Raw genomic sequence first — 21,001 nt, 5'->3', positions numbered from 1 at the left:
GGTTGTTCTGAATCAAGATGTACACAATAATATGAAGGAAAAAGATAAGTTTGGTTACTGCTTTCTTAAATGTACAAGTTAGAGTGTTTCCTATAGACGGAAAACCAGAATAAATCTTTTCCAAACCCTGTCATTCTTAAGTAGTGAAAACAAGATTTTCAAGCTGGCCACTTTGGCAGCCATATTGGACCTTACATCAGCATTTTTTTTTTAATTCTGGACTAAGCAGACCTCATAAAAAGTCTTCAAGTGAAAACCTGATGTTGATATGACCAGCCATTCAGAAGGAGTAGCAAAAATAAGATTTTCCAGATGGCCACATGGCAGCCAGATAGGACTTGCAGGCAACACCAGGACCAACTAGGCCATGGGATGAATGTGTGTGTAAAGTTTCATAGCAATCTTCCAAGCAGATTAGGAGGAGCAGTGATAACAAACTTGTACTATAACCAGAACAGCTATAAAAAAAAATATTACACAAAGATCTATAATAAAGGAAAGGCTGGCAATTTTCTTGGGATGAGGTGTGCAGAATACAACGGTGTAATTCTGTTGGCAATTTTTAAAAATGTTTTGGATAAATAATTTTCTTTTAGGCATAGTGAGAAAACTTAATATCATGTTTTGAATGGCACAAAAAGTGACGAAATTTTATTCCGCACTCCTACCCACCAAGAAAACTGGCAGCCAATGTCTCCTTTATTAATCATCTCTGTAAAGGATTTTTATTTCTCTGTGTTTTTCTCTGATATTTTCTTACTACAGTGATAAAGCTTCGAAGGCCTGTTGTCAATGCAGATCAAACAGCCAATAACCTAAATTTGGCTTACTTATATTATCTCAAATTATTCAATGAAAGCAAAATGTTCCTAATGCTAATATCGTGTTATGATACAGACTAAGAATTGGATGCTACATAATGGTGCTAACATTATTACAGTTAAAATCTTCCACCAAAAACAGAAATTTGCTTCAGTCAAAAATAAAATCTGGCTTTGCATTCTCAATTAATGCTTGAAAACCCCAGCTAACAATTTTATGATACTTTCCTCAGAATATATTCAACAAATTTAGAATTAATTTGATTTGCAAGACTTGACTTGAATTCAGACCCTTAATTATTATTATTATTATTATTTCTGAAAATATGCATTACCTGTGAGCAGTCAGATATTCCTCTTCCTTTTTGCTCAATTCGGACATTAAATTTTTCTATCACCTCTCGATCATCATCACTGCATTGCCCTGCAGTACAGTTCATTGACACAGTCTCATTTAAATATGTCCGCCGCTTGCCACGTCGCAAACAGTAGTCTGGTCCACTGATCTGTCCCACTGGCAGTCCTCGACTGCAGAATAACATGCAAATAATTATACCAGTCTTTCTAATAAAGAAAACAATAAAATAACACATTCTTATAATTTAATTTTTTTGCAGCATATAATAAATAAAAGCTCTGCACATATACTTCACTTGAAAACATGCATTCATTGCTGGTAGAGAAATTTAGTTATGAATGATAACAACTCATTAGTTTAATATTCTACTACAATTACTACTACTACTACTACAATCTTTATTTTAAGAGGGTGACTCAAATTAGTAGATATTATTTTCCTTTAAGGCTCTCATCTGTAATGTGTTCAGAAGTACAACTAGAACACTGCACAAAAACTAATTTCAACAACTGTAAAAAACACCAACAAACAAATACACCACTTTCTCAAATAATTTTCACTTGGATAATTCGTTAACACACTTATAACATGTTGTCAGGCATGGATCCCACTGTTTTTACAACAAAATGCAAAAAAAATTGGCCAACATTTATTGAATGTGAAGAAAATTGAAAACTGGTAAATGATACCTGAAGATACTGGTTGTTTTATTGTTTGAAAATGGTGGTTAGAAACTGGAAATTTGAATCAACATTGTGAAATTCTCAACTTTTAATAAGTCACATATTCTGTTAAAATTTCTTTCCAGACAACATTCTCAGTACACCGTAAGTAACAACATTTGAAGAAATTTTGAAGAATGAAAATGTCAATAATGGCTACTGGTGGCAACACTTTAAGAAATAAATACTAATCAAATAAGTTTTGTCAAGTGAAATTTATGTTTTATTTCTATCTTTTGTTTCAGTTTTTGTGTAATCATCATAAATGCAATAGATGTAATGTCATGGCTAAGAATAGGAGAAACTAGCATAAACTTAGTGGTCACTGTACGTATGCTCCAGTGACCACTTAAGGCAGGGAGAAGCCATTGTTTGGTTAGGAAACACCTTGCCACTGACCATGGACGATAGCAGGCATCTGTTACATATGAGACATTTATATGTGCAATTTGCAGATGGGGGTGTGATTAGAATGGCTATTGTGCACAGGGTACTGCCAAGTAAAGGTGACTGTTAATACAGGTTTGACTAATATATATATATATATATATATATATATATATATATATATATATATATATATATATATATATATATATATATATGGATGTATGTATGTATATGTATGCACACACATACATGAATAATCAAAGATCCCAAAATGTCTGTATCTGCTCAACATAAATGGCAAATGATCATTTTCTAACTTGACATAAGGTGTCCATAATTATTCCATGCAATTGTTGTTTGGTCATTATATTGCCCCAATTGTTAAAACACTCTATAGCCACAAAGCACAAAACAGGTGTGTGAAAGATTATCTCCTGGACCTATCAAATCCCTATAACAGAAGGATTGACTGAAGGTCAATACCACAAACATTTCATTAGTCTGCACACCATACACTTTTTAACAATACTGTGTTGCAGTGTCTCATCTAAAGTTGATACTCAATACCCAAAAGTAGCCCCCTCAAAAAAAAAAAAAAAGAGGTAAAATAACTTTTTTCCAGATCTATAGCTGCTGAAAACAGTAATCCATACTACTGTAAACATTCTCCATCCAGTGATCTTCCCAGGATTTTTGATAGCATCAGGTAAGCATGTGGTAGCATTGTAAAATGTTTTCAAGCATGTACATTATAGTCACAAAAAATATTGTCAATGAAATATGAAAAAAGTACATTTATTTACAGCATGATTTAATTCCCAAACTCATAAGTCTTTGAATTTAAAAAGACCATAAAGTTATATTTATCTGAAGTGTCAAAGACACAATGTGATTTTAAGTTCATCTGTGGCAATTATGAAGACTAGAAAAATAGTTCACTCATTGAAGTTTGTATGCTTCAATCTGCAGCTATGACAAATTATGTCAAGTGTATTAATGCAACAATGCATTGATACAATTTTTTTATCAACACTTAATTTAAATTGCAATACATTCCAATTGCAAAGTAGTTGATTACTGTCAGAAAAATATTTCAAATATAAATTATGAAATAAATCAACCTTTTGTATTTACATATTTTCAAAATGGGAAAAACTGGAAGATAAAAACTGCTCCTTTCTTCACTGGACAGACAAAAGAATACTCAAAGGGCAGCACCAACTTAAGATAAGGTCTATTAATCAAACTATTTTTTCTTGCAAACAATATACTATGCAAATGTAAGAGTAACTCATTCATGAAACTTTCCTTATCACATGTTCGAAAGAAAAAACCCACAAAAGTGACAACAATGACAATAACAACCCCTAATACTGATATGATGATAAAAGTAAAAACAATACACTGCCAGAGGAATTATAAACTATCCCCCCCACTCGAACTTCACCATCAACATCTCACCCTGTGGTAATTAAGTAGATCTAAACCAAAATTTAGCAGTATTACTGATTTGCCATATGATCCACTGACAAACAAGTATGTTAAATCTCTGATTCTTCGATTTCCTACCAAGTATATTTAATCTCTGATCCACCCATTTAAAACCAAGTATATTAAATCTCTGACCCACCCATTTAAAACCAAGTATATTAATCTCTGATCCAATCAAGTATATTTAATCTCTGATCCAACAATTTCTAACCAAATATATTATATCTCTGACCCAACAATTACCAATTTCCAACCAAGTATATTAAATCTCTGGTCCACCAATTTCTAACCAAGTATATTAAATCTCTCATCGACTGATTTTCAACCAAGTATATTAAATCTCTGATCCACCAATTCCCAACCAAGGATATGAAATCTTCCATTCACTTGTCTTTTGTTTCTTATGATTTTTTGGGAGGAAATCCCACTATCTGGTACAAATCTCTGATAGTCATAGCCAGATCGACACAGGGCTAGCTAACCCTAACCCTACACAGGGTAAGCTAACCCTAAACCCTAACCATACACAGGGCTAGCTAGGTGCTGGAAACTTTTATATCATTTCTTGAATGATTTATGTCCATTTTTCTTCATGCTTGCTAAGATATTGCTTAACTGAAAGTAATACGTGTCACACATTTTGAGCAGGTAGTGGAAATGACTGAAATATATAATCCCCACTGTCATTGCATCATCGCCGGTTGATCATGTGACTATGTGAGTGTAAAGACAAAACCTGCATTAAAAGATCATGTACCAGCAGCCAGGCCAAGTCAAGTACAAAACATAATGGCTATTCTAGTGAGTAATTATTCAGGATTATCTTGATTACATATTTAAAAAGAAGTAAGAACCAGTGCCATTGAGTGATAGAGCTTGGAGTTAGGTTGTAAGAACCAGTGCCATTCAGTGATAGAGCTTGGAATTAGGTTACAGGATGCTTATGTAATAGATTAATTTTTTTAAGTAATCGGGAGACTGTAAAAAGTATAACCACTACCGCCTATTTGCATAGGTGGGTCCTAAACTTTTGGGGGCTGAAATGATGATAGCATATCAAGACTGCAAGAGTAAAAGGCCCTTGAGAGAACACTGCCATCACTCTTGCTGACAGTTATGGTATATAAGCTGAATTTTTACTTTATAAATTTATCTATGTGATAACTCTTAACTAAAGTAATGTCTTGTTGAAATTCCCACTGTGTGGAATTTAATTTTCTGCATGAATTTTAATAATGGCAAATACTGTTATTTGCTACATTGTATATCTCCACTACATGTAATTTGTCTTGAAATTTATATATGTGCATATGAGTTGCACATATTTATATTTTAATGCTTGCCAGGTATCATGTGGTCAGTAATAATGGAAATGTGAATTTATGTTCATTTAATTCTTGTGTTATCATTAGTATCTTTCATATGACACATTGTGATTTTACTTTGTGCTGTGTTCTTTTATTATCTATACAGAATAAATTTTATCTTATTTTTGTACAAAAGCTGACAATTAGAACATAGTGTGTGTAGCTGAGACCCTAAGTAACAAGAAAAATGATACATGTAACAACAACAAAATGACTGTTGTCAATTAATAATTTTTAAATTTGGTATAGTGGAACCAAATACTGTTCTTGCGTGAAATACTAAAATATAGTTTTCTGGAAGAAAAAGACAATTGTTTTAAAATAAATAATCTGAGAGAAAACTAGTGAAATAATGTATAATACAAGGACTGAAGCAATGGCAAAATCTTGAACCAAAAATGGCTAATTTTTCAGTGCATTTAATAGTTAAGTATATTAATGATTTCTTTCTGTTACAACTTTTATACCTCTTTTGAATATTTTTATATTAAATTTCAGAAGCATCCATGTTAATCTCTGAGTAAAAAATGAATGACAAGAGCCATTAGAAGTTTAGAATCTGGATATATTTATCTCACCTCAGCATACGACAACGATGCTCCTGCAGCCTGGTTGCTGCATTCTCCAAATCTCTGACATCTTTGTGACTCCACAGCCTTTCTGCTGCAGCAGAGGCCCGGGGCCTGAAGGTCAAGGCAAACATTATTGAACTTGCTTTTGCATATGGGCTAGTCTTGTTTCTGGTAGGTTAAAACATTAAGCTTAATCAAGTCCTTATTTAATGCTATCTTAAAATCTACTCAATTCCAACTGTCAATGCCATACACTGAAATTAATTTGAGAAAAGAATGGAAATAAATTTTAACATCACATAAAGGTTAAACTGTGTACGGATGGCATTACTAAGTAACATGAAAGGAAATAAAGTTTCACAGTATACTGTCTCACCTTTTCTGGCCTCATCCTACCACCTTTCTGTCAGTTACTATAAAATGAATTAATTTTTACACAAGTCTCCTAGTGGATATGTATAATTCTGGCTATAAACAATTTTTAAGTTATAACCCAGGGGTGGGTGGCAGACCCTGGTCTAATACTGACTGCTGTCATGCCAAAACATGTATATATGGGTAGATGGCAACGATCTTGATGTTGTTGCTTTTGTTGTAGGGTTTAATGCCATTTTTCAGCACACGATAGGCTTTACATGGCGGCCAGTATTAATGGTTGAGGAAGAAGCCGGGAAAACCGTGGAAAGAACCACCGACCCACGAGAAGCTACTGGCGAGCTTTCTCACATACCCACGTTAGCCAAATCCGCATACTTGACATGACTCAGCCAGCCCTACTAGCAGATCTCGATGGTTTGGCTCAAGCTGGTAAGACATAACCAGAAACCAATACTGAGTACATGAATTAATTCACCTTTTGATTCCACATATGTGTACACATGTGAGATGGGGGGACAGTATGAACAGCATCTAGGTTATCACCCAGGGATAAGTCCGATACTTGAAGTCAAAGACTCAGAGTGCAATGCAGGTTGCATAAATGACTTGGCCTTTTCATTCCAAGAATGTTGGTCAAGTTGGGTTTCCAAGTTTCAATTCAGAGGCTGGAACCCAAAGGATAATGATAGACCATGGGTCAAAGCCAAGAGGCAGTGCTGGTTTAAAACGACAGCTTTATTGTTTACTTATGCAATATTTCAAAAGATAATAGCATAAATAATATCAAAATATGCATTGTCAGTGAGATTCACATTTTGATGAGAAAATAAAGCAATACCTGTTCCCTAGACATTTAATGTAGCAAGTTTCATTAAATTCCTAGTACATGTACGTGGTAGTTTCAGAAGTATCAACTATCAGAAATACATTCAAAATTCAGATGACAAAATGCCATTGTTGATAACATTAAGATAGCTGTGTTTCACATAAAGTAAGTCACCTCACCCTCTTCAAAAGCATAAATGAAACAAAATCCCTTGCCCCTGACTTACCAAAAATCCATGATGGTGTAAGGAGGAAAATATCAATAATTTTGATAAGTAATATAACACTGTATCCTGATTATGTTCTGAACTTATGTAATCTAGCCTTGATAAAAATCGTTACAAAATTCAAGATTTAAAACCACAGAAACTGACTGATTATGAATGTCGTACCATAATTCCACATAATGTGACAAATAAATTCCTGCTTAATATTTTGTAAACAAAAGTCCTTAAATGGTAGATACAACTATATCAGTAAATAAAAGTGTAAATGACTGTGTATGTGTGTCTATATATATATACATAAATACAAATCGTAAGAAACCGCTGGCCTAGTGGTTAGAGCATCTGCCTCAGATGCAGGAGGCAGTGGGTTCAATCCACGGCCGAGTCATACCGAAGACTAACAAATAGGTACTAACAGCTGCCTCACTTGGTGCTCAGCATTAAGAGGTTAGTGTTAGGACTGGTCGGCCTGGTGTCAGGATAATGTGACTGGGTGGGACATCATGCTACATGTCTGCGGCATGATGCCCCAGTACTAGACACCATTAAAAACTGGCACACTGCATACATTGTAGCGATATGACTGAAAAATTGTGAAAGCTACGTTAAAAATCCAAATCACACACATACACAAATCATATGGCGAATAAAAGTCCTTTCAAGTGCACTGGATCCAGCAAGGGATCATGTGTGTCTGGGATTGAATAAGATAAATGCAATAAACTGACAATGAACAGTGCAAAACTAGTATCTAACTAGCCAGAGCACTTTTGACTCTTAGTGAGTCTTTTTCAAAGGCAAATACAAAACAAAGACAAGATAAACAAATAAAACAGTAAAACCGTAGGGTCTGCAAAACATTACATAACTGTTTCTACAGGAATTAAACCTTTCTATTATGTTAAAAACTAGTTTATTTCAACTTGTTGCAGATGCTGGAAAATATTTTTTATTTACCTTGAAATCAATGAGCCATGTCATGGAAAGTTTTGCAAACAATGTTTTTGCTGTTTTAATCGTTTATCTTGTCTATGTTTTTTATTTGCCTTTGAAAAAGACTCATTAAGAGTCGAAAACACTCAGGCTAGTTAGATACTAGTTTTTGACTGTTTGTTGTCAGTTTATTGCATTTATATATATTGTAAAGTGTTGAATTTTGAATTGTATTGAACCTTAAAGTTGAATGTATTCAGCATTAAAATTTTATCAAATTTAAGCCAGAAAAGTCTTTATGAATGGTCACTCTTACCTTTCTTTTCTCCACCGTGTCAGTTTTAAAACTTGAAAGGCTAGCATTTATGACCCAGTGAGATTTTACCAGGGCATTGCAATGCTGCCCTGAGAAAGTAAACATTTGAGCTACCAATCATAGCCACTTGATAGGAACCCATGTCAAATTATCATTTTCAAAGGGAAAGTGATATGCACTGTAGTTCACAGTTTCTATGCTGTCTAAAATCTGATGAAAGAAACGATTTTCTTGGGATAATTTAGGAACTGTTGCTTACGACTGGCCAGAGTAAATTAAGGCGTACACTTTAGAAGTAATGTGAATTTAAATAGTTGGACTCTGAGGAAGCTTAAAAAGAATAGTACTTTCCTCTTTAAACAAGAAAAGGGGTACAGTTGGCTGTCTTGTAAGAAAAGACAGGGTTTAGTGATAGGACACACAATTTCTGAAAGAGAACAGCATTAAAGTACGCAATTTTAATTTTTCCACGTAATCTTCTATTATTGATTCCTTGTTTTGTGCAAATGTGTTGATATGGCTAGGATCCATATTATGTATTGTTTATTCAATTTCATGGAAATCAGTTGATGCTAGACTTGTTATGCAATTTATCTCTTTAATTTTACAGTTATTAGTTCAAATACAGAACTGACAATGCATGCTATTCAAGTTTTCATATGTGAAGGATTTCATAGGGTTATATGAAATAATTTTCTTTGTTAGGACGAAATTGACTATCATGAGACGGAAGTCCGAAAAAAGAAGTGACTAGTTCAGAATAAAGGAGTAGGAAGTCCAGGAAGGGGTGAAGCATAGAGAATAGGAAGGCTCAAGGAAATAGGAAGACGTTGATATACGGTCATGGGAGGAAGGTGATGCAATCAGTTGTGGACATTGCGCTCTTTTCATCACTTGTCATTATGATGAAATAAATGCAAATCAGACACTGCTATTAAATTCTATTGACATAACTTAAGCTGAATTAGAATTGCCTCTATTAATTTGTTTTGATTAAATTTGTTATTTTTCTTGTCTAAGGGGGCTCATGTTGCATTATTTCTTCCCAATAGTCTTGCTCAGTTCTCTGTTGAAATTCTATCATTCTACTCCCAAAGGGCTATAATATCGAGGAAGGTCACCTCTAGATAATGTCAGCCAAATCCAATTAACCACCCCTGTTACTAATAGGGCAACATTACATACACACACACACACAGATATATATATATATATATATATATATATATATATATATATATATATATATATACACACACACACACATACATACATGTAACGTGGCCTCTCAATTTCTTTTGTCTCAGCATGCATTACAAGCAGTTTAATTTTTCACTCCGAAATTCTGTATTTTGATTGCTTTTAAACATTATTTATTTGCAAATGTCAACATAGAACATATATAAAAATATTACATCAGGAGATACAAGGGACTGAAAACAAACTTATTTGGAACTTATTAGTATAATATATATTTATACTATATTGGCTCACCCAATATTAACCCTTATCTGTTGTTGCATAATACACTGGTATATCAGAACCTGCACCTTTCTGTATATGACTTCCAATAAACAGAACAGACCCTGATCCGTTGTTGCTTAATACACTGGTATATCAGGATCTGCATCACTCCCTCTGTGTTTGACTTTCAATAAACAGTGCAGACCCTGATCTGCTCTTGCATAATACACTATTATATCATGATCTACAACATTTACTCTCTGTCTGACTTCCAATGAACAGTGCAGACCCTGATCTGCTCTTGCATACACTATTATATTGTGATGTACAACATTTACTCTCTGTCTGACTTCAAATGAACAGTTTGGACCCTGATCTGCAGATGCTTTATGGCCATGGGAGACCTGTATCCAGGTCCCATAATCACAGAACAGTCTAAGCACAAAAAAGTTAATTCCAATGAACAGTGTAAACCCTTGATGGCAATGATCAATCTGTGCTTATGGTCTTCACAACTGAGTCCATGCCATATAGAAGTGAATATGGTGTAAAGAAGATAATTTATGCAGAAGACTAATTAATCAAAGGGGACTCAACTCTTAAATGAAAGCCGTGCACTGACAATCTTCTTACCATAATGTGGTCATAAGATTTTCGTTGTCGATGTATTCTGACCACAAGCAGGCTTCACCACCTAGTACTTTGCTCTCATCAATGGAATATCCTGAAAATTGTGGAATTGATAATAATTACAGTAAAACCTTCCTAATAATATGACTATTGGGACTTTACAAAAATAAACTAGTCATACGACTGGGGTAATCCTATTAATGAGACCAAGTGAAAAAAATTCAGTTCTGCAACATTTTTAGGTGGGGCTCTCTGCAAATTCCACTGCTTGACACAGACACACCAAAGCAAACCATCACTATAACATGCTTAGTTACAACACAAATTCAGACATGACTATAACATGCTTAGTTACAACACAAATTCAGACATGACTATAACATGCTTAGTTACAACACAAATTCAGACATGACTATAACATGCTTAGTTACAACACAAATTCAGACATGACTATAACATGCATAGTTACAACACAAATTCAGACATGACATATTTGTGTTGTAGTTTCTCAATCTTCATAATCTTTTCACAAATTTCTCCCGACTTGTTTTTTCTGACTTGTTTTTTTAATTACTGCAATGCCCATGGAAAAAAAAACATTTTCTACATTTTCTGCCTAATCTGTAGTCCAGTCTCACTAATTCCAACATTTTGTGTTCGTTATGTGTCATCTTTTCTATTTCATTAATACATTCTTTGAGCTATTTCCTTATCTCTATCATTTTATTGCCAAAGTAAATGAGTTAATCAGATGTGTTGTATTCTTTTTGTTTAATCAGTTTGTATTTCTTTAAATGAATGAAGTCGTGGAAATTTTAAAAATTTTATGTTGATTTTAATTATGTCAATAATCAGCCAAGGATTCTGCTGTTAGATTCTTATTCTGAACAGAAGTTAGCTCTCCAAAAAAAGATGATAATTAATTTAATGTTTATTGAACAATCAATAATAAATTGCAGGCACGGGGTAAGGTAAAACTAATTTTCTTGATGTGTGCAAGGTTACAACTATGACAGAATGCTTGCTGCAGGGCCCAATGTGCCAATCAAATTTAGTTTAACAACCATTTATGTATAAATAGTGGTCTACATGAACAAAGACATATATCACGACAAATGCTAAGAGACGTCTAACAACAGAGAGACATGTGACAAACATTAAGTTAAATAAAAAATTTATACTGCACAAAGTATATTTTTTTGTGTGTGCGGAACTTTTAAACTAATTTGTGGGATTTCTTGCCAACCATTGCTCTCCAAATGTGCACATCAGTACAGATTTTGTGTGATTTGTGCACTTACATGCCCTGGCAGCATGTCTGTACCAATACAGGGTTGTCTGCAGAAAATTAAACAAAAGTAAAGTTTTCATTATTTTTCATTTAATATACATCAGTTTATGTTGGTAAATGTGTCGATGAAGCCTTTAGTTTTGTGCCCTCCCCCCTTTTATTTTTTTTCAGGTAAATGACTTATCTTGATATTGCACAATATATTGCACATGATGGCAGTCTGTAGACACCACCATTGTATTATAAGCAGGGATGGTGGTCCCTCTATTGCTAAATAAACAAAAAACATTAGTCCCTTAAAGGTACAGATCCTCTACTCATCAATAATAATTTCAAGGAATCCAAGATCAGACCAATTCCTATTTTTAATTGTTGAGTGTTGAAACCATCTCTGATATTCTTGAGCGACAACAAGATTTCAAGATGGCTACCAATGGATGTAAGATTAGCCAATTTTCATGTTTGATCAACTACATGTATTTTTTTAATATGAAAATCCCACACATCCATTTAGGAGTAACAGTAACAAGATTTTCAAGATGGCCATGATGGATGGAGGTCAGACTGGCACCATTTTCATTTAGGACCAACTAGACATAATAAGAGATTCTTTAAAGAGAAGCCCATGACCTAAAAGAGGAGTAGTAATGCCTACATTTTTAAGACAGCCACTGTGGCAGCCATATTGGCTGTCCAAGCTGCGCCACTTCCATTTAGGACCAACTAGACCTTGGACTGAACAAGTGTGAAAAGTTTCATTGTAATCCTACAAGTAGTGTGGGAGGAACAGTGATGATAGAAACAGGCCATCCATCCCATAATCTATTCTGGTCAATAACCAGTAGAGCTAAAACCTACATTAAGCTGAATTGGGTTCAGTTCTGTGAAATACATTAATAAAAGCTATTTTAACCCACATATACATGGCAATACAATCTGAAACAGGATGTTGACATAGTAACAGAAGTTATATTTTAAAGTGAATAGAATAAATATGGTGAAAAATAAATTCTTAAAGTTAATTATGGAGGTTTGTTTAAGTTAATGTTTTTTGAATCTTTTATACCTGAAAATCCCATATTCATGGTCACTGTAAGTTTCTATTGCAATGCTGATGAATAGTTGCAATGAAGAGTGTGACCCACACAAAAGTTGATGTAGGAATTACATGTCCCTAATACATATGCCTAACTAACATATCACTAGAACACAAACTCACAAACACAGAAATTATAGTTAAGGAATTTGCTACAGTGTAATGGGCAGGCAGTCAATCCCATACATTTTCAGCAAATTAAATGTATTGACTGTAATGCTCTCATTGGGGGGGGGGGGGGCAACAATTACAGGAAATTCAAACTGATAACTTCATAAATATTTACAGTCCAATGAAAAGAAATGCTTGAATGATTCCTATTTACATTTCATACTTGCATATATATTGATCATAAATATTCCTAAGAACTGTTTAAATTCATAATTTTATTTCCAAAATGACAGTGTAACTTCTTTTATCCCTTTCATCTGGAATACTTTGATTGTCTTGCTTAGTGGCCACTTTCAGTATGTACTATACTGAAAATGAACATTACTGATACTTTAAATTTTAACTATCAGTACTTACACTCAGTGTATGAACCCTGAGCTAAACGGTCTCAGCATATCTCATACAGAGCTGATAAAAATGTTTTCAAGGATTTTTCATGGAGTTTTCAATGAATTCCAAAGGTTTTCAAGAAGCACTTTGTCTTAAGGAAGAACAAAAAATTCTCCATATGTTACTAGTGTTGTAATCCATCAGATTTTATCCCTTCATTATTTTTGGACAATATGCAATTAAAAAAATTCTAAATATAACAAAATCTTTTTTTTTAATGTAATGTCTTTACTCTCCATGAAAAATTAGAAGAGTTCACAACAAAACTCAAGGGATTACCAATGATAAAGCCAACTTTTTTGAAATTCACAGTCTTGAAGGTAACCATTTAGATTCAAAGGCTTTTCAAGGATACATGTTCCATGTTTAGTAATTTTGCTTTTTCTTGACATGTAGTTTTGTTGTTATCATTAGAAAAGTTTGGTTGCATCTTTTGAACATGAAGAATGAAACAAAAAGATGGCTGGGTTGGGGGGTCGGGATAGAGGGAATAAAAGTGGGCACAAAAATACATGCTTCATTGGCACGGTTACCATCTTAAATCAATGCACATTAAATACCAACTTGTTCCATATTAAACCAGTACTTAAAACGATTGTTACATGTTTAACATTTATTACTATGTATGAAATCTGCAATATAAAAATAAATAGTTGTGCACATGTACTCATGAGTCAAATCTGTTTTTATCCAAAACAGTAATTCCATCAAACATGTGCATAAAAAAGCATAATTTTTATAATAAAAACATTTGCTAGGTCCATTCAGTTCCATTTAATTTCTTGCTAATTCATTCACACAAATGTACGAAATTGGTGTTTTTTCTCCTGCAACATATTTTCTGAGATGTCCAAAGGGTCTGGTTTCTGACCAACAATAAAATGAACAATTAAGACAGAAAGTTTCTAAAAAGAAACACATATTTAGGCTTGAAAAGAACTTGAACAGTGGGTATTAAAGACAGATGATTGAGCAGGCATTGTTTTCCTGTAAAATGGTAGGTAAGTTAATTGACTTATAAATTTGATTAAGATGCTTTTGTAGACCAGCATTTTGATTGCTAGACTTACTTAATCTCAAAGCTAATTGCATTTGTTTAACTCTGGATGTATAACTGCCCAAGGCTTCAAGCTTCTCGTTTTTGTATCCCATTACCAGTTGTAAATACTCATGGATTAACACTTTGACCCCTATTTGTTGGAACAACTACAGCAAGTATAACTGTAAAGGAACAACAGGGTCATTATTATAGAAAATGCAGAGTAGTATTCACTGGTCAACTGACTGTATGATGATTGATAACATAACAAAGCCAAGTGTACATGTTGGTAACTTTCTCATTTTACTGAGGGGTAGGGGAATTTATATATCATCGCCCAATAATTTTAACAACATTTAGTAGTGAGATAAATAGTGATGATTAGCAATTACTGAAATTAATTAATTATAAATTTGGATGAGAATCTTTTCTTTCCTTTGAGCAAAAATTGTACAAAAACCGTATTGAAGGAAATGGAAAAAGACTTACTGACTTTTATTGTTCATAGTTCAATGATAATAAGATTAACACTAATCAGCTTTTAATGAGCTGACTTCTTTCAAAACTAAGCAAAGATTAAAGGGCAGTGATCAACTACTAACACATCCGAAATGAATATTAACAAATTACAGACACTTTTAAAATTTTTTCATATCAAGAAAGATGCGATCAAAAGATAATTTTTTCTTTAAGAACACATCACATCTTGCACATTTACTAAATCAAACTCTGTTTACTTTTGCACAAAACTTTGCACTTCAAAAAATTGGTCAAATTATTGCTAAATCTTGTAAGCCAAGCTACAATAATGTTATAGCATAATCTATATACAATCTCTTCCCCTACATGATAATGATACAGTTTTTACACAAAAGTTTTCATGCTTTATATTTTCATGAATGAGCCAATATACAAATTTTCAGAAGGCATTCCACAACCTTGTTATATCTGAATTCATGTTATAATGAAGTGTGCTATAGTGAGGTTGCACTGTACTTGACACATATTAGCTCTTTACATACATAATCATATCTATACCTTTATAGGACTAAATAATAAAATCCTACCTGACACATATTACAGCTCTTTATATGCATAATGAAATTGCAAGCTACAAGATGTCATTGGGGATAAAATATGTATGGCTGAATTGAAAGTTGAACCTGGATTTCCATAACTTTAGCTTTCTAGGATCTGAGCTATCTGAACCAATATTCCTTGTGGGTTTCTGTGACATACACTTACCATGGTGGGAGTGATTGGATCATTTTGTCCCATGCTATCAGGTACACTCATCCGAAGGACAAGTGGATTCAACATTGAACTGAATGTTGTGTTTAGTCATTTGTGTGAATAACATTCCCAATTTCATTAAATGAACATAAATTTTATATCTGTGAAAGTAAACAGACCAATTTCATACCTGTTAACAGAATATTACAATTCATGTTTATTATATGCCCAAGATAATGTGTGAAAAACATCTCAGTACTTTATTTGCAGTTCAGCCTATCATGCAAACAGCAGTATTTAGAGCATATGCAGGCTACCTGTAATGAGTCGATGTATACCCCGGTAATCTAGTTCAAGCTCCAGACCAATTATTTAGCTAGGTGGCGTCAGAACCACACAAGTCAGAGTAGGTTATAGCTGATCCTTGTTTCTTGACTAATCCAAAAACCTCCCTCCTTGTGACATGCAGAAAGTGCCACAATCATCAAGTACATTCATTCACATGATCAAATAGATTGCTGCTCTCATTAACATACCACAGACCATGTCTGCTGGGTCACAGTATTAGTTTTTTGACCATTTTGTTCCATATTATCTGGTACAAGGTTTCAAATCCCCAAATAAAATAATAAATGACATCAAATGAATGCTTCACTCTTGGATGCTTTGTGAAAACTCACCAAAAGATGTATCTGCTGGGTCACAGTGGTAGTATTTGGACCACTTTGTCCCATACTCTATCAGGTCCAAATACCAGCAAGATGAATACAGGACACTGTAACCCATGGTGATAGCTCGCTGCACATCTGTCATGTCTCCCTGCCACACTTGGATGATTGTGTCATTGGGAAGCTGCAGAGAAAGAAATAAGAGGAGAAATAAACAAGGTGTGCTGTTACCGTTGGAACAGCCACAGTAGTTCTTTAGATTTGTCTCCCTTTTTTAACTCTTCATAAATATCAGTTTCCTATTTTTCGTTTGTAATACGTCCAGGCAGGAATGTGAACGTGCCTTCACAGCTCTTTTCGTTGAATCTGAAGCCCACCACAGTGTGAGTAAATTTATGAATTATTGTTAATGCCTCGTATATTTAATTTCGGATATGGATGTTAATTGAAAATGACAATAAGTTACGACATAGGGATAGATAACTATATGCAATGCCACGTGGTTTGCGAGTGCATACGATACTCTTTATTTGTGTGAGATTCATCTCATAAACATTCCTTTTGTGTCATCATTTAAACTCCCTTAGTAACAATCTTTGTTAAGCTACGGTAGAAATATTAACGGAAATGTACCTTATTGAATTTCAAAGTATGGAAGCACATACTGGACATTATTTCGATTAGTAAATTTAAAAGGATGGAAAGACATAAGAAAGCTTTTACTTTCAATATATGTTGATGTAGTAATTTCATGTTTTGTAATGGTTGTGTTTCCATTTATTACAGCTTTTTACCTCACCTAATTTCAAGAGAGTTCTCGCCTACGAATAAAAACAGTATTTAAACACATTGTGTTGTCTTGTGTCTTGGATGCTGGAGAACTCGGGGTTATGCTAACTGTAATTCCTCCAGGGGAAAGGCAGTATACAAGGAGTTGAATGACCGAAGTACAGTTGAAAGCTCATGTTACTGAATAATCTTTTGTGGTACATGTGTGGCTCGGTGAAGGCACTGATACTAAATTTATGACTGGAAAAGTGTTAAAAGTGTGATTTTTAACATTTCTGTTAAATGAAGGGCAGATTAGTAGCAGTGTTGTTACACGTGTAACTGATTGGTATAACCTGTGTTACATGTGGCTGATTGCAAGCACTGGTATCACATGTGTGACAGAAAACATCTTTTAACTACTATGATTCAAAGTTTGTTGCCTTTCATGCAGTTCAAGTTCTTTCCTTGAATTGAATTGAAAGGCGTCGATGACTAATGCCTCTGAATCTGAGAATAAAAACAATAAGGTAGTAAGTTTGTTGTTCCACCTAGTCATCAACAGATCCAACATTGGTGTACAAAAGCAGGTGACCTCTCCTAGACAATGAATTGGCCTGCCCTGGTGATGATGCATCTGGCTTGTATGCCTATATGATACAAAGCAGGTGACCTTTCCTAGACAATGAATTGGCCTGCTCTGGTGATGATGCATCTGGCTTGAATGCTTATATGATACAAAGCAGGTGATCTCTCCTAGACAATGAATTGGCCTGCCCTGGTGATGATGCATCTGACGTGTACGCTTATATGATACAAAGCAGGTGACCTCTCCTAGACAATGAATTGGCCTGCCCTGGTGATGATGCATCTGACTTGTATGCCTATATGATACTGAGCACACCAACAAAGGTATTCCCATATCATAATGCATAGGTCTCATGATTTCACTCCCCCCTTGTTTGAAGATGTAGTTCGCTACAACTGAATTGTCTGACATTATCAGAACCATCTTCCCTTGGATGCATTCCACCCAAGCTTCATGTGAAGAGCCTTCTCTTGCAGTGTCCACTTGCTGTTGACTGACACAAAGTCTAGTAGTAGGTATGCCCACCAACATGAATTGGCATCTGCAGAGATTTGGATTTCTGGTTACAGGGTTAGGGTTAGATTTGGATTTCTGGTTACAGGGTTAGGGTTAGAGTTGGATTTCTGGTTACGGGGCTTCTGTAATCCTGCCACTAGCCATTCCCTGTGCTGCCAATGAAGCAGAATGTGATTACAGTCAGGATTGTAATCTGGTGACCTAAATTACCCAAGATCAGATGCCACTGTGCCTGAAGGGTGCACATAAAGGCAGCTGAGTTATAACGGGTCCACTGCTGCATTGAGCAGGACAAGAATTGAAGAAACTCCCTCACCAAAATGATGCTTTCTCCAATACATGAATGATACTGTTCTTGTGTATGAAAGAAGTCAAACCAGGATGATATGTATAACAAATGTCTTACTTAAATGATATGTATAACAAATACCTTATTTAAATGATATGTATAACAAATGCCTTACTTAAATGATATGTATAACAAATGCCTTACTTAAATGATATGTATAACAAATGCCTTATTTAAATGATATGTACAACAAATGCCTTACTTAAATGATATGTCTAACAAATGCCTTACTTAAATGATATGTACAACAAATGCCTTACTTAAATGATATAACAAATGCCTTACTTAAATGATATGTATAACAAATGCCTTACTTAAATGATATGTATAACAAATGCCTTACTTAAATGATATGTACAACTAATGCCTTACTTAAATGAACAAAATTTTGAGAAGGGCCATGATCTGACATTTCTAAACAGTGACTATATGCTCTAAACTGCAAATGAGGGGTATATCAATCGACACAGGAGTGATGATGCCAAACCATACTCATGCATTAAATAGCTCTAAGATCTACTAGGAGGGCTGGCTGAGTCATGTCAAGTATGCAGAAATGCTTGGGAATGCTGGTCCAGCACAGTCTGTTGGGCGCAGTCAGTTGGTTCCAACTGTGGCAGGTGCACGATGTATTGATATTATCAATCAGCTGGCCAGAGTGGTATGATGGGCATAGGATGCCAACACTGTACAAATTGTTAAGTGATGTACAGCCCATTAGTTACTGATAACTGATTCATGACTGCTGAAGCCACACAGCTAGGATGGCATATAATGTATAACTTGTGGGCCCAGCTTGCCAGCAAAGTCAGAAGGTAATCCTGCACACCCAGGGATAGGAATTTATGACCAATGGATTGCCAAATTGAGTTAAAAATGGTTCCTGTTTCACCTAGCTCACCTGTTGACAAACTTTACAACAGTGCTTGCTGTAGTATGTGCATTCCATGTGATTCCAATATAGCTTCAGTTGAATTCCTTGACATTGTTCTGAATGGATCTAAGTAATTGTTCTGTACATAATATTTAAGGTATTTCTGTCAGGAGTGGGGGCAGCGTCTTGATGTCTGGCATAAAACTGACCAAATTTCCAAATTTGGTTGAATGCTTAATGCTTCAGGTTTGATAGACTTTGAGCATGCCTGTTTTTTGTAGCCCTAGAATTGCCTTTTCAAGATTCTGGAACAAAAGTTTTCTGACCACAATGAACACATCTAGCATTGGTGTGAGAAAGACATTTGTGTAGGCAAGGCAGGTCTTGTCATTGTCCTCAAGGACTTCAGATTTGTGCAGGCAGGGCAGGTCTTGTGGTTGTCCTCAAGGACTTTAGATTTGTGCAGGCAGGGCAGGTCTTGTGGTTGTCCTCAAGGACTTCAGATTTGTGCTGGGCAGGGCAGGTCTTGTCATTGTCCTCAAGGACTTCAGATTTGTGCAGGCAGGGCAGGTCTTGTTATTGTCCTCAAGGACTTCAGAGTATCTGCGCTTCCTGTACTTGATTGACATCTCTGCAGTGAAAAACAAGGAAAAACAAAACAAATGCATAGAACAGATATACAAAGTGTCCAAGTAGGTGAGCTCACATTACCAACACAATGTAAGAAGTGCTTGATAGTAGAAAGATATTCACTTGAAAGACACAAATGTTGTATACCAGTATGCCATCTTTAACAACTTACTGACTTACTACACCACTGACAAAAATATGTTGAATGGTCAAAACTGATTATAAATTGCAATGGATTCTTTACAGACACTGTCAACAGTTGCAAACAAAAGTTTTTCAGGGAAGGCTGGATTCGGAGGTTACCGTAGCAGATTATAATTTCCAAATGTTAATAATAATGAGATTGAGTACTACAGTATTTGATGGAGAGAAATGAGTACTGTATTTAATGGAGAGAATTGAGTAGTGTATTTGATGGAGAGATTATAATGTTTCTTCATGACTGCAACATTTCTTCACATTTTAGTGTCGGTAAAACAAAGCAAATAATTTTTCTTCTATATATTCAATATTCCCTATTTTTAGACTGGTTATGAATCAACTAAGTTTCTCTGGTTTTGGAGAAGAAATTAAACTATATTATAAAATGTTAATTTATATTTCTATAAACAGGCAATATTTATTTCTTGGAAGCTGATCCATAAAAGCTTAAGAGGAAGAGGATTTTCTTAACTGTGTTTTTTTTTCTTCAATCCACAATGGGGAATTCCACTTATTTCTTCCCCAAATAATGTTCACATGGTGATCAATCACTTGCATCATAATGAATTATGACACTTTCATGTTAACTGACAGAGGTTGGCAACTTCAGACAGATAAAAAAAAGTTAATACTGTTCCAGAAGTATATGTGTACTAATTGGCACATCTAATAAGCAAGTCAGTTTAAAGTCC

General features: G+C 34.6%; 1 protein-coding gene and 1 long non-coding RNA gene across 2 annotated transcripts in view; one reads left to right on the top strand and one right to left on the bottom strand.

Annotated features, from left to right (window-relative positions):
• Positions 1–21,001, bottom strand: part of LOC149773781 (uncharacterized) — a 215,533-nt gene that overhangs the window by 11,587 nt on the left and 182,945 nt on the right. Inside the window, exons 12-15 of the mRNA XM_089946020.1 lie at positions 16,395–16,566; positions 10,498–10,588; positions 5,728–5,832; positions 1,157–1,349 (exon numbers count right to left, since the gene is read on the bottom strand). Coding sequence (XP_089802146.1) covers positions 1,157–1,349; positions 5,728–5,832; positions 10,498–10,588; positions 16,395–16,566 — 561 coding nt within the window. The remainder of the gene's footprint in view (positions 1–1,156; positions 1,350–5,727; positions 5,833–10,497; positions 10,589–16,394; positions 16,567–21,001) is intronic.
• Positions 16,611–17,229, top strand: LOC149773782 (uncharacterized). The gene is made up of 2 exons (XR_016417278.1): positions 16,611–16,765; positions 17,169–17,229. It is a non-coding gene; the product is annotated as an uncharacterized LOC149773782 (long non-coding RNA).

This window comes from Sinohyriopsis cumingii, unplaced genomic scaffold (assembly GCF_028554795.1).
Source record: "Sinohyriopsis cumingii isolate HCF-2022 unplaced genomic scaffold, ASM2855479v2 utg000573l, whole genome shotgun sequence".
Classification (NCBI taxonomy): Eukaryota; Metazoa; Mollusca; class Bivalvia; order Unionida; family Unionidae; genus Sinohyriopsis; species Sinohyriopsis cumingii.
Note: the sequence above shows the minus strand (reverse complement) of the source record. Positions and strands in the feature narration are given on the sequence as shown.